Source organism: Malaclemys terrapin, chromosome 2 (genome assembly GCF_027887155.1).
Source record: "Malaclemys terrapin pileata isolate rMalTer1 chromosome 2, rMalTer1.hap1, whole genome shotgun sequence".
Taxonomy (NCBI): domain Eukaryota; kingdom Metazoa; phylum Chordata; order Testudines; family Emydidae; genus Malaclemys; species Malaclemys terrapin.
Window position 1 is genome coordinate 271326738 of NC_071506.1, and position 24835 is coordinate 271351572.

The 24835-nt window shown below is 46.0% G+C and overlaps 1 protein-coding gene across 1 annotated transcript in view; it reads left to right on the forward strand.

Annotated features, from left to right (window-relative positions):
- Positions 1 to 9171: 9171 nt before the first annotated feature.
- Positions 9172 to 24835, forward strand: part of PRKAG2 (protein kinase AMP-activated non-catalytic subunit gamma 2) — a 398056-nt gene continuing 382392 nt past the window's right edge. The window contains exon 1 of the mRNA XM_054021185.1: positions 9172 to 10444. Coding sequence (XP_053877160.1) covers positions 10343 to 10444 — 102 coding nt within the window. The 5' untranslated portion in view covers positions 9172 to 10342. The remainder of the gene's footprint in view (positions 10445 to 24835) is intronic.

The window sequence follows — 24835 nt, forward strand, 5'->3', positions numbered from 1 at the left end:
ACTTCTAAAAATATGTTCTCTAACTTGACAGTGCCCCTTTAAAAACAAACTTGTATATTATTTAAATGGGAAGTGGTGCTGATTCTATGAAAAGGTGTTCGGGCTAAAGCCAAAGGAGTTGTGGGAACCCTGAAGAATCATCTTCTGGGTCCTTATATGAGCTTTTGTGGCACAGAAGAAAAAGCATTTTCTTGGGAATTTAGGTACTTTCTATTTAGAACAGGGGTGGGGAAACTTTTTGGCCCAAGGGCCACATCTGGGTGGGAAAATTGTATGCAGGGCCATGAATGTAGGGCTGGGGCAGGGGGTTGGGTGTGGGAGGGAGTGTGTGTTGTGGGAGGGGGTGTGGTATGCAGGGAGGGGCTTTGGGCAAGGGTTTGGGGTGCAGGAGGGGGCTCAGGGCAGGGGGTTGGGATGCAGGAGAGGTGTGGGGTGCAGCAGGGGGCTCAAGGCAGGGGGTTGGGGTGCAGGCTCTGGCCCAGCGTCACTTACCTTGAGCAGCTCCGGGATGGCAGCAGCACGCAGCGGGGCTAAGGTAGGCTCCCCACGTGCCCTGGCCCTGTGCCACTCCCGGAAGTGGCCAGCATATCCGGCAGTGACTCCTGGGAGTGGGGTGGGGCAGGTGGCTCTGCTGCATGCTACCCTCACCTGCGAGTACCACCACCGAAGCTCCCATTGGCTGCCTGCCTTAGCCCTGCTGCGCCACGGGGCTGGCAATCTCGTGGGCCGGATTGAAAGCCCTGACGGGCCGTATCCAGCCTGCGGGCTGTAGTTTGCCCTCCCCTGATTTAGAAGGTGATATTGGAAGGAATTAATTCTTCTCATTTTTCAGAGTAGCAGCCGTGTTAGTCTATATCCGCAAAAAGAACAGGAGTACTTGTGGCACCTTAGAGACTAACAAATTTATTAGAGCATAAGCTTTCGTGGGCTACAGCCCACTTCTTCGGATGTACCAGATCAGAATGTAAATTCTTCTCATTGTAGCCTGAAGATGTCTCTTAAATACTGTGGTGATGGGCACCAATATGAGAACCTGGATAAATGTATTTAAAAGGAACTTGTCGCTAAGGCATGTAGTTGCCAGATTCTAATGAGGATGATCACGTGAGGCTATTCCATTTCAAGTAGAGGCTGCTAGCACTGTTTGGAGAAAGTGCTACTGATCCAGTCATAGGACCAGATTGTGCGTGTTTAAACAGAACATCCTGTTGAGACTTACAACCGCGAGAAACTCTTCAGAAAAAATCTGCCTCCAGTGGGTATTTGGGGAGAAATTCTGAGACAATTAAAGGTAGAGGAGTTCCCCTACCAGGCAAAATTCCTGGGAAGCTGGTTCACTAGCCCTAGCCCATGAAAGCTTATGCCCAAATAAATGTGTTAGTCTCTAAGGTGCCACAAGGACTCCTAGTTATTTTTGTTGTTTCTGCTTCCAAGGTTGCCCTCCCTATGTGATAGTGCTTTTGCTAACCCAATAGGCTGATGCAGTGCAGTGACTCAAGCGTGACCCAACAGGTTAGCTAAACCAGGTAGCCTTAGCCTGAAACGGATCAGCTGGAGCAGTGGCAGCTATAAAATGGAATCTTGTACAGATGAGTTTTAGCTGAATTGCAGTAGCAGCATAGTTTATTTCAATAACCAGTTACACAAAGAAAAGGCCTCTGACAGCTCAAAGTGGGAATGTGAACAGCTGAACACAATCCCTCTCCTCAAGCCTTCAGATTTGCTGAACTTCTTCCTTGCTGCTGTTGATTCTCCCCCAGGGAACCAAAAGCTTATTGCTCATTAACCTTTTGTCTCATGTTGCTCCTGCTGACCAATTAGGTCTTGCTCCTGGATTGCTTGCAGGCACAGCCTCAGGTAGTTGCGTCTCCCTGCAGCCTATACAAATGAGTACAGGAAAGAGTTTTAATTCCATATTTGCTACAAACTGTGAGATTCAATTTATCTGCCACAAACACTCTCCCATAGTCTGTTTTAGGTGGGCTATAGTCTACGTAACTGGAAAAATCCTGGGAGGTCTAATGAGTTACTGTATGTACTAGATCAGAATGTAAATTCTAGGCAGATAGGTGTCCTGGTGCATACTGTCTTTGGGCACTTTTTACTCCATAGAGATGGTTTGTGTGGATGTAGCATTGTATACTGACATTTCATCATGTTACTTGCATTGTATTGCTGACAAAATTAATGAGTTTTGTACAGTTTGGTTGATTTTAATCTTGTAAATGTGCTGAATGAAATCCAAACAGCCTCGATGCAAACTTGGGAAAGGGAGCAGGGGAATAGAGAAATGAGAAGAAAAGGAGGGATGGAAAGGGGGGGGGGGGAGTGAGTGAGGGCCATATTATTACCTGTGAGCTTTAAACTTTAACAACCAATGCTTTTTTTATGTGTTTTTGTTTGTTGTTATAGATGGATCTAAAAAGCGCCAGAAACTGTCATGTTTTTATATTTGTTTTGTTTCTTGCTTTTTTTGGACACAGCTTTCACTTTAAAAATGAAAGTCTTCAAAAAGCAAATTATTACTGCACTCAGCATGTGTGAAATTTCAGCATAGCACTCACTAGTTAGACATTAATTTGCTTATGGCATTAGATGTCCGAAAACCAGTACAACCAAAGCTTAAAGCAAACTTTTATGTTTTTTTTTCTAAACCAGGGAATGCACTGTAGGTGTTTATAATGGAAAAATTGACTCAACCTATATTTAAGGGATAGCTAACCATTGTCCAGTCATATGATGGGGTATAATCCAAAATTCATTTGCCACTTGTGGTTGTTTTGCATGTCAAGTCATATTTCTGCATTTCAGTGTCCAGACTATACAGAGTCTCAGGATATTTTTATTGTTGTACTTTTTAGCCACCTCTGCTAGTTTTAAGAGTTTTTCTCAGCTTGTAATAATATGAGAAAATCAAATTTTCTTGGCTTCCATCTCGAGACGAAAATCAGGGGCCTGATCCTGTATTTTTTGTGGAACCAAGACTCCTGTTGAAATGTATGAGAGTTCTGAGTGCATAGAGAAGGTTGGATTGGGCCTGAAATGAAGGAGTGAACACAAATCCCCTTGCTGAACACCTTGAAAATCCAAAGACACTAATATATATCATGAGCTTTTGATTGGGGTATGGTACATCAAGATCAATTCAGTAGGAAAAAGGCTTTCAGATGCATACCCAGATGAACAGAAATCTTATTTTCTGGATAGAGCGCGTGCTTGGCTTTACAAAGCAATAATGGGGTATTACACAGGTAGTTAGGCCAGGAGGTGGGTTACAGTAGGAAAAGAGGGACCAATGAATCTGCTGGCTGTTACTGGGTTTGCTTGTGGAGGTGGTTTGCAAACAATCCTTCTCTAGGGCTTGTCTACGTTAGAAATTCATACCATATCTGAACTCTGTTGGGAGCACTTGAGTTAGATCAGTGGTTCCCAAACTGGGGTTCGCGAACCCCCGGGGGTTCACAGAACATTACAGGGGGTTCGCCAGAAAAATTTCACTAATGGCGGACAGAGGACCCTGGGCACTGGAGACAGCAGGTGGGACCCGATTGCAGGGCTGGCAGCCCGAGCCCCAGGGAGAGCGGGGCCAGGCAGTAGGGGCTGGCAGCCTGAGCCCTGCCCCCGTCAGCGGGGGAGCCGGCAGCCCGAGCCCCAGGAATTTGCCAAATCTCATCTAAAGCCAGAACCATGACCCTCCTTGTTACCACCAGCCACAACCTCACCCGAAACTAGAGGTGGGTGAAAAATACCAAGCATTTTTCACAGAAAGTTTTGAATTTTTTTCACATTTTTCAAAATTCCCCAAGAAAAATTTACAAAAAACTGAAATGGAAAAATGGTCCATTTTCAAAAACGGTTTTCATTAAACATTTTCTGATTTTTGAAAACCAAAAATTAATTTATTTTTATTAGAAACCATTTTTTTTTAAAACAAAAGCCAAAAAAACATTTTACAGAAACATTTTTGGTTTCTGGTTTTTCTATGTTCATTAAAAAAAGTTTCAATTAAAAATATTTTTCAGAGGTTCATAGATTCTGGGGCCCGGCAGTTGGGGCATCCATCACACTGAGGAAATTTAAACTTAAATCCCTGAAAATATTCATTTTTAGGAGGGGGCTCACGAGATTTCACAATTTAGTGAAAGGACTGTTAAAGTTTGGGAACCACTGAGTTAGATGATACAATGATGAACACTATTTTGAGCTCAGTGGAGAAGAGGACAAGTCATGTTCAACATTGTTATTAAATCCTGGCACCAGCACAATGAGACTTTTGGTTACCCAAACTCTGACTCCACTGTGCCTAATGCATATTCAGTAGCGGTTTCTCCCCTCTTCCTTATTTGTATTTCTTCATCCTACTAATGTTGGTGTGCCCTTCTCCTATAGGTTAGTATATTTAATGATTTCAACTTATGTCACTTTGTTGCCATGGCATTCTTGTGGTGAGACATCTGCAGATGTTTCTATCCTAAAATATCCAAAAGCTTGTGTTAGTTCATATCCCCGTGGCTGCCTGGTGTTTTTGTGTATAAACTTCCCCCTTAAACACTCTATTCACAGTTCCCCAAAACTTAAGTGTGGCGGCCGAAGTTCATAGGCCTCAAGCCTCATCCTAACTGCTTAAGTTAATGTCTTACAGGATACAGTCCTGTAGGTTACTTGCATTATCGCTAAATAAAATAAATGCTAAAGCTAGCTCTGTGGGCTACAATGGTTTAAACCGTCTACAAAAAACATTCTAGTTTTTTATTCTTAGCTATACGTTTTTATAGCAATTTCTATAGAAACCTATTTAAATGTCTTCCCTGTATTGGTTTAATACCTATTAAATTCTGAGACCTTTCCATAAGGAAGGAAGCAAATAAATGTCCTTTCAGCAACCACACACGCCTATTTTTTTCACAAGCTAAGGAGATGTTTTTTGGGAGCCCCTGTTTTGAAGTATTGGTAGCAAATCATTGCCTTGTAGCTTGCCCTGACGTTATCTAAATTGTGATAGAGGGAACTCTGACCCAGTTTCTGCAAATACACACATGCATAACTTTGAACTTAATGGGACTCCTCACCTGTGTAAAGTTAAGCTTGTGTGTAACTATTTGTAGGTTCAGATCCTCTGGTAGCAGGGGCAACCTTTATTACTATGGAATACGTGCCAACTTCTGAAAGCTATGACACAGAACAAAGGTTGTTTGTGGGAGAGAACAGTGATCAACCACACAACTCAAATTTTGGCCCAAGATGTAGATTTGTAAAAACAAGGCCAGCAGAGAGATTTGGGATGAATTTTTCTGAGCATTCTAATTGAAACAGTTTGGGTTTTCAAACAAACAAAGGTTCCCCTGCAGTGTTTGCAACCCAAACTTCACAGCCCTGCGAACCTGACTGTAAACAAAGGTGGAACTGACTTTATTGATTTCCCTTGTCAGCATTGAGAGAAATGCAAAAAACAAACAACATAAATAGTGACCGGTGAAATGGATTTTTAAAAGGCTTTGTTTCTAATATTCAATAAAGAAATTTTGACTGTTCCTCTAACGTAATTGAAAATGCACTGGCGTATGAGAGCTTGTTGGAGGGAGAGAGTGGAAAATATGATAGATTTAAGAAAAGGACTGAGGCCCTCTTCTATTTGGCACGTTTCTCTCCAGCAACAGAGAAGGAAGCTAGCTGCTAGTGCAGTTTCCATCAACGTATCTGTTGTGATCTATAGTAGTTATACCAGTGGTTTTCAAACTTTTTGAGCTGAGCCCCATCTTCAGTTACAATTTTTGGTTGCCCCAACCCAAAATAGGCACATGCAAAAGTATGCTTGATAGCTTACTCACAAACCTAAGACAGAACTTAATAGAACTTTAATTAAATTGCCTACACCTGTAAATTTCAAATATACCGATACTTAACGTGAAGCGTGTGCCTGTTTCTCTGTGGACAATTTATCAATTCCTAGGGAGATTTTTGAAACCGACACTCTGAGGTTGTCCTCTGCTTCCAGTCTCGAGTGGTACTTTGTCTTTAGCACAGCCGCGCAGAGAATCCGATCTCATGCAAATAAGATGAACCAAACTATAAAAGAGCTTTGATCAAACACTGACAAAGCTGGACATTCTAAGCTAAGTTTCAACCAAAAATTCCCCCAAAACTTTTTTTTTTCAATTGAATTTCCAATGTCCTATCACTCTGAAGTTCAATCAGCTTCTCCTGAATGTAATTTGAGAGATGGGACAAGGTCACTGCCTCAACTAGAAAAGGTTGGATAATCCAGTCATTCAGGGGTGCATTTCCTTCAGGAAAATATTTATCCAAACTGGCTCTGAGAGAAGTCAAATGATTCTTGATTGGCTCCACAAAACTCAATAGTTCAGATTCTGTTTCCTCGATGGCATCAGTTAACAACTAGAAGGGAATGCTTAAACCAGTTTTGATCTTTGTTTTCCAGAGATCTAGATTTTTCTTGAATGCCAATATCTTGTTGTGCAGGTCAAAAATAGTACTTTCCGCTCCTTGCAATGAGACATTTAGAGAATTCAGTTTGTCAAAAATATCAGCAAAGTAAGCCAAAAGTAAAGTCAGTGGGGATCACTCAGTGTGTCTGCATTTCTGAAATTCAAATCCAATAGAAAAAGTCGAACTTCATTTCTCCTTTCATAAATGCGTTGCAACACTTTCCCCCGGATAGCCATCTGACTTCCATCATGCTCCGCTCCCATTTCTGCACAAAGCATTGCAAAGAGACGTGCCTTTGTGGGCTGTGTCTTGATAAAGTTCATGCTTTTAACAGCAGAACTCAGAAAATCTGTAAGTTCCTGATCCATGTTTCGAGTTGCAAGAGCTTTGCGGTATAGCATACAATGAGTCCACGTCCATGATATATGTGGAGCAATTTCAAACACTTTGGCTTTCAAGTCTGCCCTACCTCCAGACATAGAAGGGGCTCCATCCACACAGATTCTGACACTTGGCTTCCTACTTCAACTGATGAGAAGTTAGGAAGTTGTTCAAAATGTTAAACAGTTCAGATCCAGTTGCATGCGTCTTAATTGGCTTGCAGAACAAAACATCTTCCAATATTGATGTTTTATGTGAGTACTGAATATAAGCAATTAAATTAACTTCTTTTGCTATATCCATTGTTTCTTCCAGGCAGATTGCAAATAAACTGGACTGCAATTGAGAGATCAGCTGTGCCTTGATATTTTCTGACATGTCAGAGATTTGGTGGCTGATCATTTTTAACTTCTCTGCCGCACTGTCACCAAGCATCATCCTGCAAATGTCAATTGCAGCTGGGAGAACCAGTTTTTCCCCAGTTGTGTAAGGCTTTTTATTCTTGGCAATGTGATATGCAACTTGATATGATGCTTTTAAAGCACTTGCAGGGGTGGAGACCACATTTTTCATTGTGTTTTTTTGTTTATTAATTTCTTGTAGCTTTCGTTCGGAAAAAATCTCTGTTCTTTCCTACCAGATCGCTGTGTTTTGTTTCCAAATGGTGTCTTAATTTTGCTAGCTTCACGCTACTGTTTGCTAAAGTTACTGCACACACTACACATTGAAACCTAATTTCTCCATTAACTGCAATGGAAGTGAAACCAAAATCCAAATATGTTTAATCATATTTTCTTGGTTTTGCAGATTTTTTCTTTGTATCAACTTTAGCCCTTTCAGCTTCTAGCTTTTGTTTTGGAACACTACCATCGTTTGGCAATAAGTACGATCCATTTTTCACCACACAATGATATGAAAAAATATCAAACTCACCAGCAGAATAAGCACTGCAGAACTGCTTGTTATTAGGACAGCACATGATACTAACCAGGAAGAAGGGAAAGGTAGTTGTTGCTGTAGAAATGATGGGCTGGCGGCGGGGCTCCCTTTATTAGCCCCTGGCAGCTGAAGGTGGCACTCCCGCTGAAAGCCCCAGGCACCTAACTGTAGGGCTCGATCCACGCGGATAGAATTGCCAGGCATCCAGTTTTCACTTGGAATGCCCAGTCGAAAAGGGACCCTGGCGGCTGTGGTCCGAACTGCTGACTGGGCCATTAAAAGTCTGGTTGGCGGCGCAGGCAGGCTCCCTACCTGGCTCCGTGCAGATCCCAGGAAGCTGATGGCATCTCTCTCTTTCCCTCTGGCTCTTAGGCAGAGGAACGGCCACGGGGTCTCTGCACGCTGCCCCCGCCCCCAGCAACAGCTCAGCAACTCCCAGTGACCAGGAACAGCAGCCAATGGGAGCTAAGAGGATGGCACCTACAGGTGTGAGCGGAGCACAGAGCCACATGGTTGCGCCTCCACCTAGGAGCTGGAGAGAGATGTTGCTGCTTCCCACAAGCTGCCTGAGGTAAGTGCCGCCCAGAGCCTGCACACCAAACCCCTTCCTGCATCTCAAACCCCAACCCCACCCCAGAGCTCACTTCCCCAGCAGGAGCCCTCACCCCCCCCACCTCAACCCTCTGCCCAAGCCTGGATCCCGCTCCTGGACCTTAACCCCTCATCTCTGGCCCAACCCTGGAGCCCCCCCAAGCCCCTGCCTCAGCCCAGAGCCGTGTCCTGCACCCCAAACCCCTCATCTCTGGCCCCATCCCAGAGCCTGCACCCCCAGCCAGAGCCCTCCCGCCCTCTGTCCCAGCCCAGTGAAAGTTAGTGAGGGTGGCGGAGAATGAGTGACTGGGGGGATAGAAGAACAGGAGTACTTGTGGCACCTTAGAGACTAACAAATTTATTAGAGCATAAGCTTTCGTGGACTACAGCCGGGGGGGCTCAGAGAAAGGGTGGGAAAGGGGGCGGGGCAAAGGTGTTTGGTTTCTGCAAATAGAAAGTTGGCAACCCTAGCCCCAGGCAGCTAACTGTGGGGCTCCCCCGTCAGCCCCGGTGTGCCGGGTGCATCCCGCTGGGTGCAGTGGGGCTTCAGCTGTGAGCCCGGAGGCGCCCGGCGCCCCCTGCTATGTTCCTCCAGGCCCCCACTTTGGAGAGCTCTGAGTTTCGCTATTTGATAGCTTGGCAGGAGCGTTGCTGCTAGCTGTGGTCACCGCCACCTACCGGCCCTCTGTGGTCATTGCAGCGATGAGGTTGTTATTAGTGTTACAAATTGCGCAACAACTGTGTTGATGGCTCCTGGAGGCAAGGGGTAGCGAGCGAGCCGCCCGTCGGCCAGATTCATGAGTGCGGCTGGAGGAGGAAGGGGGTGTGTACACAGTGCCCTTTGCAGGCTCTGGGTTGATGGCACTAGAGAACATAATTCCCGTCTCTTGTATTTCTGGCATGCCCGAGAAATCCCAGGGACTGGGGTTTGCCTAGGGGGCGGGGAGGGGAAGAATGTCGCTGTTTCTTTTTCATGTGAAGGGGTGAAATCCAGCCCGTCCCTGCTGCATCAGCAATTGCAAACTAGCAACAGCCTTCACAGCCCCCCTCCCAAACACTGGCTACACTCTCTCGGTCGCCGTCAGATCATGAATTATTAGGGAAGATCCGGACGCCTGGGAGTTCTTGCCTGGACTGGAGCATTGTGCTTTTGCAGATGCCCGGGAGACGGACGGACGCACGTAAAGGGAGCAGTGTCAGCTCGGGGAGAAAGTATTTTATGATTTGCTGCGCTTCCTGTTAAGCGCAGCCTCTTGTTTTCAGCAGAGCCAGATTGCAAAGAGCATTTGCAACTCCTCCTCCTCAAGGCCGGGTGCTGCCTCCTGGCAGTTCCAGTCCCTGGTTATCATCCGTCCTGCCTGGGATTCCGGCTTGCAGCAGGAAAGGGGAACCACATTGCAATGTTTGTTTGCACCACCGCCTTCTCCAGGCCTGCGTGAGTTTCTCGTAGCTCCGGCCCTGCTTCGCTGCACAGAGGAAGGCACATTTCAGGGAGCGCTTGCACCGCCTCCTGCTTGACAGAGGGGGACGGACCTAGTCGCAGGATCCGGACTCCAGGGATTGTATTTATTTGCAAACGGTGTCGAGCTCAACTTCTGCACCTTCCTCTTTCTCCCCGAGGCACGTGTAATGGGGGACATGTCACTTGGCTGTGCAAAGGGAAGGAAACTTTCTTACCCACCAAGAGTCTCTGGATATTTTTGAACGGCAGAAGAGTTATAAACTGAACCGCAGTTTGAAGGATGTCTCACGATCTTGCTCCTGGAGGAGACGGGGGCCCCTAGCAACTCTCCCAGCCCCCATTTAAAAAACCGCAGCTGGAGAAACTCCTCCCTTCCCCTTTGGTTCCCCCACCCCCTTTTTCCCCAGTTCCCGAGGGTTTGAAAACAAGCCCAGATTGGCTGCTGGAGGTGGACAGTGGTGGGAGGTGGAAGAGGAGCCTTGCTTGGGAGCCATCCTCTGGAGTCAAGCCTCGTTGAGCGGGATGGGAAGCACTGCCATGGACACCAAGAAGAAAGATGCTTCCAGCAGCGGCAGCAGGAAAGGCTCCAGCCAGAGGAGACGCATGTTGCGAGTGCACATCCCGGTAAGTGCCTCTGCGCCCTGCCTCCCTCCCCCTCTTGGTGGCGATGACAGGGCTGGAGTGACCGCTGTCCGCACGCTGCAGCTCGGGCAGCACCCGCCTCCTGTCATCGTGTGGGGGGCTGTTACTCCTGGGCAGCGTGGACACCCCCATACGATTTAGCAGCAACAGGTTGGGGGGGGGGCGTGGTAAAGAAAGGGGCATGCGCCTCCTGTCCTTTTGCAGCAGCTGCAGCAGGAGAGGATTTGGGGGTTCTCTGGGCGGTGCCTGCTTCTCCTGTCACTTAGCAACAGCTGGGGAGTGTGGGGAAGGGGCTGCTGTTAGGTGTGTGCTTGGGGGTGAGGGACGGCACTTGCGGATGAGAGGGGGGAGATCTGCGTGCGGTGCACGCTCCTGCCACTGGCAGCAGCAACGGAGAGCTGGGGGTGTGTCTGTGGGTCTCTCCCCTGCCATGCAGGCAGGCTCTGCCTGTCAGCGAGCTGCCGCAACAGGTTGGGTGGGTGGGGTGGGGAGGGGAGGAGTGTCCTCTGTGCAATGCGTGTTTATCCTGCCTCGTAAAATCAGTAATTTGGGGGAAGGGGTCCTCTGCACACCTCCTGCTGCATTGTCTTTCTACCAGGTGTGGGGCAGGAGGAGGGAGCTTCCCTTTCATCAGGTTCTGTAGTAGCTACTTCTCAGCCGAGCCGTGGGCCCTTCGGAACCGATTTCGAACAGGCCAGAGTCAGTGTGCAGCCAGCCTTCACATGGGAGGGCCAAGAGGGTCCCACATGCGACCCTGACCAAAGACAGACAATGTCACACATCACTGACGGCTGCCCTCTGACCAGATTGCATGATGGTCTGAGGGCTCTGCCCTTGGCTGATGAGTCTGCTGCAAATTGGGTTGGCAAGGTCTGCATCTGATAAGAATAAGTCTAGCATTTATAAGTAGTAGCTTGTTAGAGGATAAGCTGCTTTCGGGTGTATGGGGCGGGAGGGAGTGCATGGATTGGGTGAGCATGTGCATGCAACAGACGAATAGCAGCTAGTTGAGGGAGAGGTGTGGCCCATGTAACAGGTAGAACCCTAGGTGTGGGGGCAGAGAGAGCACACTGTTCCTACTTGGGCAGTTTGCTGTGTTGTTGTTGTAGCCGTGTTGGTCCCAGGATATTAGAGAGACAGGGTGGGTGAGGTAATCTCTTTTGTTGGGCCAACTTCAGTTGGTGAGAGAGACAAGCTGTCAAGCCACCCTGAGCTCTTCTTCCGGTCTTGCTGAAGTTGATCCAATAAAAGATATAACTTCACCCCCTCTTGTCTCTCTGAGAAAAGGAGGTACAGTTTGGTGCTGGGCTGGTGCTGGGGAGGGAGGACTGGAGCCCTCCACCTCTTCCCTTTCATGCACTAACCAAACCCAGCCCAGCTGCATGCAGAGTGCCAGGCTTGCAGTGTGTGACTGGGCAAAGGGAGAGGACAGCATGCTCTGCACTCACTGCTGCCTTCATTTAGCCATGTGATTTGTTTGGCACAGTTCTAACCGGATTTGATATTTCATGTGCAATGCTGTAGAGTCTGAGTGTATTTTAACTAGAGGTGGGCTCAAAGCAGTATGGGGGCCTGAACGTGCCCAAACTTTGGCACTTGGACCTATCTGTGCAGTGAGACTGAATTGGAGCCTCTAATCTGAAGCCCCCAAACTCTAATTCAGAACTGAATTTCCAGGAGGTTGATAGCTCAGAACCCTCTCAGATGTTTATCAAAGCAACCTATTGCCGGAATGGTAGGTGCAGAGGTCATACTAGAGCAGACGAGTGTACAGATTGGCAGGAAACAATTTTCCTATCCCATGAAAATTTTCACAATTTAAAAATGTCTCCAGTTTAGGGTGACCAGATGTCCTGATTTTATAGGGACAGTCCCGATTTTGGGGTCTTTCTCTTATATAGGCTCCTATTACCCCAACCCCCACCCCCTGTCCCGATTTTTCACACTTGCTGTCTGGTCACCCTACTTCAGTTCCATATAGGGAGGAAACTGAGACTTTTTGAAAATTTAGAGAGTGAGGTTGATTTCTCTTCCGCCCCCCCCCCCCAATAACCAGATGGCTAAACTGAGACCTTTTAAAGTTTTTGTGTATGCTAGTCCTAGATTCAGTAGTCTGGTGGTTAGGACTCTGACCTGGAAGGTGGGAGACCAGGTTCAAGTCCCTGCTGTAGTGACTATTTAATTATTTATACCAAGTGGAAAAGCTCCCACAGGTGAGATTGTGAGTGTCTCACCCCACAATAGCTTGGTGGTCAGGGCACTTACTGGGCTTGTGGCAGGCCCAGGTTGAAGGCCATGCTGCAGAGCAGGGACTTGAACCTGATCTCCCACATGCTACATGAATGCCTTAACCACAGGGTTATTAGCTGTTTTGGGCTGGGGTCAGTTACTCACTCTGTTACCTGACATTTCATTCTGGACTGTCAAAATCAGTTATTTCCTGCAAAAAGTTAGTTTTGATGGATCATTTTCCAACGTAAAACACTTTATCAAATTCTGGACCAGCAGGCTGTCCAGTCCAGTTTCCTGTCTGAGAGTGGCCACTAGCGCTGATTCAGAGGAAGGTGTAAAAAACTCTGTAGTAGCTAGGCAGTATAGAATAACTTGCTCAGGGGGTCATTTTTCCCTAATGCCCAATAGTTAGAGATTGACTTATACTCTGGAGCTGGAGAGTTTATCCCTTTCAAAACTTCACTACTTTTTTTTTTAAAATCCTTACTATTAACTCAGTATATTCTTATTTATATAAATCTTCATTCCATTTTTGGAATTCACCACTCTTGGCTGTGGTGCCTCTAGCAATGAGTTCCAGAGGTCCTGCGCCTTGTGCTGAGGGGTCTAGATTTTGCTCCAGCTGCCCAGTGGCAGGAGGCAGCGTGAACATGTCCCTCCCAGGCCAACAGGAAACCATCAGCTAATTTTATTTCTATGCTTTTTTTTTTTAAATGGAAAAACCAAACAAATACAAACATGTAGGGCCTACTGAATGCGTGGTATAAAAGAAAGGAGAAATACACAGCTTTTTAATGGGAAGAATTAGTTCTGTAGAGTTCTCATGAGCCCAATAGTGTGAGTAAAACTTTCAACCCTACAATATGTTAGTGTGCTCAAAATGAGGCCCCCCTCATCTAATGTGGGTGTCTCCAATGTGTGTCCATCATGATAGTGTCTAGGCACCAGTTTCTGCCACAGCACTAGTAATACAACTTCCATCTGATTATCTCAAAATGCCTTACGGACATTGAACACCCCAGTGTGGCTGTAATTATCCTAATTTTATACATGGAGGAGTTGAGGCATGAAGGGATTAAGTGACTTTTCCAAATCAGTGTGTCTTTGGCAGAGCCAAGAATAGAACCCAAATGTTCTGGCTTCTAGTCAGGGGTGTGCACAAGGGGGGGCAAACAGGGGCAAAGCCCCCCCCCCCCAATAATAGTTGGGGCTGGGGGCACAGAACTTGTCCGTCCCCAGGGATGCAAAGGCAGGGCAGAGGAAAGAGTGAGCTCCTGCCAGGGCAGTTGGGGGCAGTGAGGTCCTCCCAGTGCCAGGTGGGGAGGGGGGAGAGTGAGCTCGGGGAATGGGGGGAGGGCCCAGAATGTGCCCCTCCAAAAGGGGCCAAATTTAAATTCCTGCACGTGCTCCTGCTTCTAGTTCTCTTTCTTAATCACAAAGTTCATCTTCTTCCCCAGGATTGCCTCAGTATTGTCCTAGAGGGACCTCCTGTAGGGGGAGAGGGTCATTCATTGTGTTCGTTAACTTCTTGGCCTCTTTGCTGAACCTGCTTAGTAGGTTGCCACCTGGACAGTGGTAGATATTTGCACATATGCCACTAAGGGTACATCTACATGGGGATAAAAGCCCCCGGTACAGCCGCGGCTGGCCTGGGTCAGCTCATTTGGGATTGTGGGGCTTGGACTGTGGGACTAAAAATTGCTGTGTAGACATTTGGGCTTGGACTGGAGCTAGAGCTGTGGGATCCTCCACCCTCGCTTGGGCTTCAGCCTGAGCCAGAACATCTACACAGCAGTATTTCAGCCCTGGAGCCTGAGCCCTGCAAGCCGGAGGCAGCTGACCCAGGCCAACCGTGGGTTTTTTATCCTAGTGTAGACATACCCTTAGGGTCTGATCTTGCTCTCAGTGAAGTTAGTAGCTATTTTGCTGTTGACACATTTGGGAGCAATTCAAGATTTAAAAATTAACAAAGATCTGATCTCTTCCCCCCCACCCTGAACCAATAGACTCCTTTCCTCTTCTGCAGTGTTGAGGCCTATAGTATTCCTAAAACGGGTCATAATTTTTCAGATTTGGTGGTATTTTTCAGTAGTTGTTTTATCTTTTGTTGTAGTGGTAATACAGCTGACCTAGGAAGCTTTTGTTATACTCCTCACTTGACAGTGAAATTTTCATTTGGAAAGATCAATTTAGACTTTTTTTTTTTCTGTTTCATAACATTTTCTTGGCTGTTGTTTTGGAGTATCATTCCTATTATTTCAGCGGTGCCTATCAGTGCTGCTGTAGTTGTCAAGGGAGCTTTCATCAGACAGAAATTTTTATTTTGCTCATCCTCCTCTTCTGTGTCTTGTTGTGAGATCGTGTTTATTGCTCAGACATTTAATTCATGCTCATTGAGATCTTCAGATTAGGGGCGATAAGGGGAAGACTAAGAAGGTGTGAACAGAAAGTGAAATAAAGGAGAGTGTAATTTTAAGAGAAAGTATTGAGAGCAAAAACGACACAAGAAATAAAGTTGATATCGTTGGGAGTCAGTGATACTTTCTAGTCCTACCGTGGGGGTGCATCTGCGCCACTTGAAAGACTTGACCTAGAAAAAGTTGACAAGCTTTGATGAAAAGCAGAGAAGCCTTTAAAAAAATGAAAATTAGGTGTACGGAGAAAATCAAAGACATTTGTTATGCCTGAATGGAAGGTGTAAATGTTCTCCTTTTTTCTCATTGTTTCCTTTTTTAGGGGTTGAATACAGTGGGAACAAATTGATCAGCCTTAAAGAGGCCATTTTGTTGTGGCTCACAACCCAAGGTGGGAATTTCAGGATCTTGTCCGTTTCAAGCAAGAATGGAGGGTGGGGGAAGAACTGTAGAACGCAATAGAGGAGTCTGACAGACTCTTTCTTTCTGAAACAGTGCTTTCTGTGCTGAATCTCCCCCTCCTTCTGCACAAGTGAAGCACCCAAATCTTGCTCTTGGGATGGCAGTCTGCTGAGTTCCCGTAAACTGGATGCTGCCATCACCTGCTAAACTGATTTGCGATAGTCCAAGATAAACCTCATACCACTAGATTCTCTAGCATGGCAGAGTGAGGAGCTAGTTGCTAAATCACTGGGCTGTGCTCTGTGAACTTACTCCTTGCAATTACCAAAGTGATTTATAATGACAAACATAGTAATTGAGCTAGACCATAAGAGCCAATACGAGGTACATTAAGAGGCAAAATCTGCTCCTCCCCTTCACAGCACCACTTTCTGAAATCTTGAAAAGATACTTTCTGTACACTTAAAGTAGAGATGGCTTCAAATGAAATCCTACGTATTCCAAAGTTCAGATACAGAGCTCAACTTTGTGGTTGTTGCTTATCTCTAATGTAGATATCTTAGCTCTTATGGCGTTTCCTTTTAAAACATTAGAAGGCAACAGAATAAGTAATAATATAAATTGCAAACACATCTTGCTTGGTACATATTTTAAAAGCACTGTCGTCTCCATTCTAAGGCTAGATGCAATTGTCTGCTGACTCAGAGCGCCTAGCAGAGAGATCAATACTTTCCTTGTGTAATCTTCTTACAGAATTGTTCTGTTGGAATATGTTAAAAATTGTCATTGTAACTTCATCTCACTTCAAACAGGGAATAGATTCTACTCTCGGTTAATTTGGATTTACGCTAGTGTAACTCCACTGATGCCCATAGAGTTGCTTTGAATTTACACTAAGTGTAATGAAGAGTGGAGTCTGTCCCAAGATCTTCACCTGAGCACCCACTGCAGCTCCCAATGAGTGGGAATTGCAGATGTTTGGCACTTTTCTGTATTAGACCTAAATATGTTAGAAGGTGATAGTGCAGGGGTCGGCAACCTCTGGCACACGGCTCGCCAGGGTAAGTATCCTGGCGGGCCGGGCCAGTTTGTTTACCTGCCGTGTCTGCAGGTTCGGCTGATCGCGGCTCCCACTGGCTGCGGTTCACCGCTCCAGGCCAATGGGGACTGCGGGAAGCGGGGCGGGCAAAGGGATGTGCTGGCCACAGCTTCCCGCCGCCCCCATTGGCCTGGAGCGGCAAACCACGGCCAGTGGGAGCCACGATCGGCCGAACCTGCGAACACGGCAGCTAAACAAACTGGCCTGGCCCGGCCGGCCCGGGTGCTAGAGGTTGCCAACCCCTGTGATAGTGAAAAATTTCATTGTTCCTTTGTGTACAGTAATCAATGAGGCCAAAATATCTGTCCAGTGAAGTGGTTATTTCCACCTGTTCTCCTGCCCTGATATTCCCCCCCACTTGGGAAGGGTCTCTTAATAATAGCTATGGAGACCACAGTCCTTTTTTGTGCACAGAACAGCTGTAGCATGGGCAGCAGCTCTCCACGCTTTCCCACATTTCTTTCTCAAAGTGCTTCAGTTCTGAAGAAGCCATCTCTAGGATCAGATTTAATCCTGTACCTATTTCTGTTATTGTGTAGAGACCCCAGGGCAGATCCTCAGATGGTGTAAATGCTCGTCGTGTCATGGACTTCAGTGGCACTGTGACAACTTACACCAACTGAGGATCTCTCCTTCCATCTCTTGCTTTCCGCTATAGCAAAGCAGTTAGTGGTTGTATAGTTAATAAATGTTTGCAGTGTTGTAGCTGTGTTGGACCTAGGATATGGGAGAGACAGGGTGGGTGAAGTAATATCTTTTATTGGACCAACTTCTGTTGGTGAAAAAGACAAGTTTTTGAGGTACACAGAGCTCAGTCTGACATAAGCAGAATGACATAAGCTCATTCTGAGTTCTGTGTGGCTTGAAAGCATGTCTCTTTCACCAACAGAGGTTGAGCCAATACAAGATATTACCTCACCCACCTAGTGTTTCTCCAGTTAATAAATCACATTCATAAAATGATTCTTCCTTTCCAGTATCGTAGAATATACTTTGTTTCGTCAGATGAATGCTGGGTCGGGCAAGAAGAGGACTACACTCCATTCTTGGAGTTATTTGTGATAGCAACAGATGAAAGTGCTAAGTAGTGAATTTTTCCAAAGGAGCTAACGAGGGAATCTGCTACCTGTGTGACCCTGGAGCACAAACTTATCTGGAAAGACTATTTCAGTGCGGAGAGGAGAGGGAAATGTCTCCCTAAAATGGAATCTGGAACTGTCCCTGTGTCATCTTCATGAGACCCAGAAAACAATGTGTCCCAAACTTCTACCTTCTTGCAATTTTGAAATCGGATCTCTCTTAATAGACTAAAGAGTTGAGGAAGGTGATGAGAAGCCCTGGAACTTTCACAATGAAATCTGAATGCTCCTGTGCATCAGATAAAAAGGATTAGCAACTGCAATTACAGTAGGTAGGAGAAAAATGACAAGGGCTCTCAATCTTTATGCTTCTTAACATTCCACAAGCTGATCACCAGCTAGGTTTATGGAAAAGTACAGTTGCTCCTTTCAACCACCTCCTCTCTCTCCCAGTTTGCACTCCTGATCTGCTCTGCCCCCTTCCTGCTGGTCTACAGCTCCTGTGGGCTGTAGACCAGCAGGAAGGAGATGAATTGCATCAGAAGAGTGGGCCATGGACATGGAAGATCCAAGGAGAGGGCTGGAAGCTGAGCAGAGGCATGGAACATGAGGCTATTGGCCTATTGGGAGGGGTAGACCACGTTGTGTTAATCATCTGGGGAGGTGGGAGAAGCTCTGTATGTTTGTGGAGAGAACAGGAGCAGGACAGGAACTGCTGAAAGCTAGAGTGAGAAGAGGAATGAATCCTTTATAGTTTCTTGCCTGAGAGGAGTGTGTGTCTTTATGGTGCAAAGGGTTAAATCATTGCATTATAAATACTGCTATGCAGCATGTAAGGTTATTTACTGTTTTTAGAGAATAAGTATGAGTAAGAAAGTGATATCCTGCAGATATAGAAAGACTCTGCTTGTGTGTCCTTCTTGCCAGTAGGTATAGACAGTGATGCTGAAGTTTAGAAAGTCAGGTCTACTTGGAAAAGTGACTATAAAAATGGCATGATGGAGCATTATGTTGTCTCAATGACAAAGATGCTTTTTTTTTCTGCCTCCCAGCCCTGAGATCTGAGAGAGAGTCTGTATTCTTTCTTTCTCATGAATCATGGGCTAATTTGTGCACTTAGTAGCACCTGTGTGTCCCAGGGACTTCAAATTATGTCCACCATTACACTTGTGCAGCCACACTACCTTCAAGGGAGCTATACAGACGTAACTGAGAGCAGAATTTGACTCCGCAGATAGAATTTTACAACAATTTGCTGACATGTGGACAGGCTTAGACTCCAGCTTGTACCCCTCTGTGCTGGCTCTACAGGGCTAACCCCAGGAGTAAAAAGTAGCCAAAGCTTCACTCGTGTGGAAGTCAGTAGAGTTGATTCTAGATACATATGCTGGACAGATCTGTTGAGTAAGGTACCATTTAACAGATTCACTTTTCAGAATAAAACTGCGTTTATACCAGCAGATGCCCATGCATAGGGTGCCATGAAAGACAATGCAGAGATGGTTGTGGGAGAAATGGAGCATCAAGGTTGGTGGGGAAGAGAGTGCTGTGGTAAGAGGCAAGGCCTGATAGGTGGGGAGGGGCAGAGCAATGGAAGGCTGTGAAGGCAAAAGAACAAGACTCTTGAACTTGATGTCCTTGGGTGGAATAGATTTTGCACATGATGGAAAGAAAAAGAGGCCTTATGTGGACAGATAGTGGTGGTTTGGCTGCATGATACTGGGTAAACATTGAAATATTTCTAGTAATTGTAATGTGTGGAAACAATAATTTTGGCACGGCAATTTCTGCTGTGTCTGATTGATATGTTTACTGTTAAGGTGGAGGCTAGAGGAAAGAATTCTAGACTGTAGCTGTTTACACGTTCTCAGTATCTGGATAATAATGCTTCAGTTTAATTAAAGCTGACTTGTATAATAATGTATTCTCTAAATCAGGGATTCTCTAACTTCATTGCACCACGATTCCCTTCTGACAACAAAAATTACCACACAACCCCAGGAGGGGGGACGGAAGCCTGAGACTGCCTGAGCTTGCTGCCCCGGGTCGGGGGGGCGTGGGCGCCACATACAAAGCCAAAGCCCAAACCCCACACAGGGGGCCTATAACCTGAACCCCACTGCCCAGGGCTGAAGCCCTTGGTTTTCGGGTTCAGCCCTGGGTGGGGGGGCTCGGGCTTTGGCCCTGGGCCCTAGCAAGTCTAAGCCAGTCCTGATGACCCCATTAAAATGGGGTTGCAACCCATTTTGGGGTCCCAACCCGCAGTTTGAGAACTGCTGCTCTAAATTGTATGAGATATTTTGATATGAATTCTATATAGTTTGGGAGCTCTGTTTTGTTTGTAGAGAACCAAAATGCAATACACATTTTTTGTTATCTTCAATTATGACATTTAAAGTTTAGCTTTATAATATAGTGTCTAGGGTTTTGTACACTGCTATATAATTTAGCACGGCAAATTACGTTATGTAGAGTTAGTGGAATGGGAAGTATAACAGATTTGTTGCAGCATATATTTCAGGTTCTCAGCTATACCTTACACTATGGTCGAACAGACTGTATGGTCATTAATGAAGATAGAACTTGGGACTTTCTGTTCCAAAACAGGAACCTATCCCATGAGCTCAAGACAAAATCTGTTTGTTGTAGTATAGTTGGACTGGAAGGGCTGAGACCCTTTGTAAGATACTACAGTACAGATAGATATAGACGTACACAAATTTGACATTCCGGCAGTAGGGAGCAGTGGTACATATATGCATTACCTACAATGTTATGAAAAGCCAGACATGGTAATTAATTTACATAGCACTAGCAAAGCTTTAGATACTTTACAGGCAACTTTTCAAGCAAGCATGATGTTGGTGCTGTGTAAATAATAAAATTGGGGCTGGTCTACCCTGGCAAAGTTAAAGCGCTGCTGCGTGCAGTTGCAGCAGAGTGCTGGGAGAGAGCTCTCCCAGCGCTCAAAAAACCCACCTCCACGAGGGGAGTAGCTAGCAGCGCTGGGAGCGTGACTCCCAGGGACTGGTGCACTGGCTACACTGGCGCTTTACAGCGCTGAAACTTGCTGCGCTCAGGGGGGTGTGTTTTCACACCCCGAGTGAGAAAGTTGCAGTGCTGTAGAGTGCCAGTGTAGACAAGCCCTTGTTCTTGATCTTCCAGTAGTTCCAGACCTGAGGAGAGGAAGGATAAACCAGTGGTTAGAGTGCTAGCCTAGGACATGGGACGCTTTGGTTCAGTTCCCTGCTTTGCCACAGTCTTCCTGTGTGGCCTTGGGTAGATAAGTCACTCTGTGCCTCAGTTCCCTATCTGTTAAATGGGCATAATAATACTTTCCTACCTCATGGAGGTGTTGTGAGGATAAATACACTAACAATTATGAAATGCTGTGATGCTACAGATTTACAAGGTACCTTGTAAATACCTAAGGGCAGGTCTTCACTACCCGCCGGATCGGCGGGTAGAGATCGATCTATCGGGGATCGATTTATCATGTCTCATCTAGACACGGCTAAATCGATCCCCGAACGCACTCCTGTCGATTCCGGAACTCCAGCTCGCGAGAGGCGGAAGCGGAGTCGACGGAGGAGCGGCAGTGGTCAACTCGCCGCTGTCCTCACGGCCAGGTAAGTCGACCTAAGATATGCCGACTTCAGCTACGCTATTCGCGTTTCGCGTAGCTGAAGTTGCGTATCTTAGGTCGACCTCCCCCCATCCCCCCAGTGTAGACCAGGGCTAAGGTCCCTGCTCTGGAAAGCCTGAATAGACAACATACGGATGGGGGATGGAGAACAACAGCAAGCCAAATGGTAGAGTGTAGGTGGTATCACATGCCATAGTGGTTCCCCAGTTTTTGTCCATAAGGGGGGGATATGTCTGAGTAAGCTTATGAATTCAATTTGTGTTTTGTGAATGCCTATTGTAATTCAGCATCTGTTTTGATTGTAATCTGTAGTGTGGCTTTGAGCATTTATTTTGATAGTGGGAACTTGACACTTAGTGGGGAAGCTATATCTGGGAAGCTGTGACAGTACCATCAAGGGGTGAAACAGGGGGATTGCTGGATTCTTTACACAGAAACTGGTGCGGGGGTGGTGGTGGCCGGAGAAGAGGCCTGGATGCTCCCCCCCACACGCACACACAGTCTAAGAAATCACATGGATGGGGGAGCTGCAGTTGCTCCACTTGACCAAAGATGTACAGAGTCTCTTTAAAAAAGGGGTACTTCTCTAAGCAGAGGAAGCAATTTAATCACTACAAACAGAAGGCACAGCTGGAGAGAGTGGAAGCAGGAGGGACTTTGCCACCTTTAAAAGGATTGGACCAAACCCATGGACGTGCAGACGAAGGTGAAGATCAGACTAAAGGAGTTGGATTCAGCAGTTTGTTTTCCATAGATCTGTAACTCCTGTGTGCTTTTGAAAGAGAAAATTGTGTGTGTGTGTTTAAGAAATTCTTTTGCTAAGCCGTTGTTGCCGTGCTTTACTGTCACGTTGTCCCTGAAGGGTGTAATTAGGAACTCAGAGCTCCTACAGTCAGGTGGACTCTAAGGGGGAAATGTCAACCCAACTGGGGACTCGAGAGGGCTGAGTCACTGGTTCAGGGGTCTGGGCAGTCAGACTTTGGGGTCCCACTCTTTGAGAAGGATGTCAGACCTACGGTTTGCTCCTGGGCAGTGTACCTGGGTGACCCAGAGCTAAGAATGGTGATCAATCACTACCCAGACTCAGGAAGAAGTGTAGCAGCACTTCTTCAAAGACTGTTTCAGCCACTGGGATGCAGCTTTCATCTTGCTTTAGTATTCCCTCTGGAACAGCAGCTTGTTGGAGTGGGATTTGCTGCTGTTGAGTGAGTATTAATCAAAGCTTCTGTGATGGAAATGGGAACTAAATGATATGGCCTGCAGAAAGGTGTCTCAGGCTGGAAAGGAGAAGATGAGGCAGAGGATTAGGAACTTTTTAAATCATCACTCCAGCCATCTGAATCTGTGCTCTAGTTACTGCCTGGGGCTGGGAAGGTATATACCTTGCGTTGGTGAATGGTTGAGGGCTCAGGTTCTCCACCCCTCAAATGGGGGGGGGGGGGGAAATTCCCTGTAAACTTTCCATTGTTTTAACGTTGTAGCTAATGAAATATTAACTACTTTTAATGCAGCAATATGCTACTGTGAAACTTTGCTATCTCCTATGGCAGCATCTACAGTCCTCAACCACGGCTGGGGCTCCAGTGTGCTAGTGCATATATCAATGTATAGCTGTATATAAACATAGTAGGACAGCTCACCCGAAGAGTTTAAAATCTCCATAGACACTACAGACAAGAGGTAGGAGAAAGGAAGTATGGTTACCCCCATTTTACAGATGGGGAATGGAGAGATTAAGTGACCCGCCTCATGTCATGCAAAGAGTCTGGGATGGCGATGAGAATTGAACCTTGATCTCCTGAGTAGTATCCATTGCCTTAAGACCATTTTCCCTCTTTGTTTAGCTGTCCACCTATAGGTCTCTCATGCAGGCCCAGTTTTTTGGTAACAACTTGACTGAAAGTTGTTACTATCCGACATCTGTTTGATAGTATATGTGAATGAATTGGCGATCCCAGTTCAGTTCCTCGTGGATAGGTGTCCACAACACACAAACCATCACAGTAGTTAGGACTGTTATGGGTTTTCTGGACAGAGGGGCCAAGCATTGAACGGTGGCCCCACATCCAGAAGTGATGCCACTCGGGCAGGTTTGAGGAATACTGGTGAGACAGTGTGGTGAACTCTGTATGAATACTGCACACTCCATGGTGTCTGCTATAGGACACACCAATGTTTTGTTCTGAATCCCTGGTAGCACAACAGGTGGCTCATTACTTGAGGCAAGTGTTCTAAGGTAGATCATCTACTAGACCTTTATAGATTCTCGCATCCCATGTGTCCCACTCAGCACTTCCAACCACCACACTCCTCCCAGGGTCCCCAGACACCCTGCTGCTGTAACCAACTCTTTGCTGATTGTCCTCCGATCTGCCACAGGATCTCACCCTCGCCCCACCCCTGACCAGTAGCCATCCAGTGCTGGTTTCTGTGCTGTACCTTCTCTGTGGGGAGATGATTTCAGCCTCCTGATCTGTTAAGCTGACATCGTTCACAAACACTAAACTCCTCATATACAAAGAGGGCTGGGAGATAAAAAGGTGACCAGTAATCCCCCTTGACCCTCTGCTCAGCTAGTCCAAGGTAAAGCTAATACTAGTTTAGTGTATAATTAGATTCTATTTGAATAAACTTTTTTTTTTTTTTTTGAGAATCACTTTATGCATCTCTGAGTTATTCAGGGGCACGAGGGCACATGCCAGTGTTTTTCCTTATGATGTTATGCCAGTAATTCAGCAATTCAAAAAAATAAGTTCAGTTCTTTCATCTGTGTGGTGTATTTAAAGAGTCCTGGATCCTTGAACTCCTTCAGACCTGTGCAACCAACTTCATCGGGCATGCAAAAATACTATTAATTTAAATCTTTTATTGGGATTTTTAATTTTGAAATACTGAAGCGTAAAAAGTAAAGAGGAAACGTCTTATCTAAGAACATACGTTTGTGTCTTTACTCTGCCTTGTAATAAACTTATTTGCTTTGTGGTCTTGCCACACGGAAATGGAATTCACTTTACATTGCATGATGTCTAGGTTTGTTAGGTTATTGTTAAGCTCAGACAAGGTGCTTGGTGTTGTACAAATACAAGGACAAATTCTGCCACCTGGAATCACAAGAGTAGTGCTTTACTCTGCAAGTAGTTTCAGTGAAAGCAAAAGGAAAATATGTGACGAAGAAGGTATGGTTCAACATCAGCAAGGATGGTAGAACTGAACCCAAAGATGGAACCATGGTCCCTGCCTGAATGAGTTCCGTTTCAGGACCTGATCCTGCAGACACTCACTCACATGAGCAACGTGGCTCATATGAGTGGTTCTGTTTCTCTGGGTGTGCGTGTATCTTTAGTGGACCATCTTAGGTTTGGAGAGCTGAAAAATTTAAGAAATGCTTGTTGCTTAAACCATTCAGCTTGATTTGTCTGCAGCATATATTATTTCAAAGGGGAAAAAGTGACAAAGGTTAAAAGCTGAACATGTGCCAGAGAAGTTGGGTAGCTATCGTGA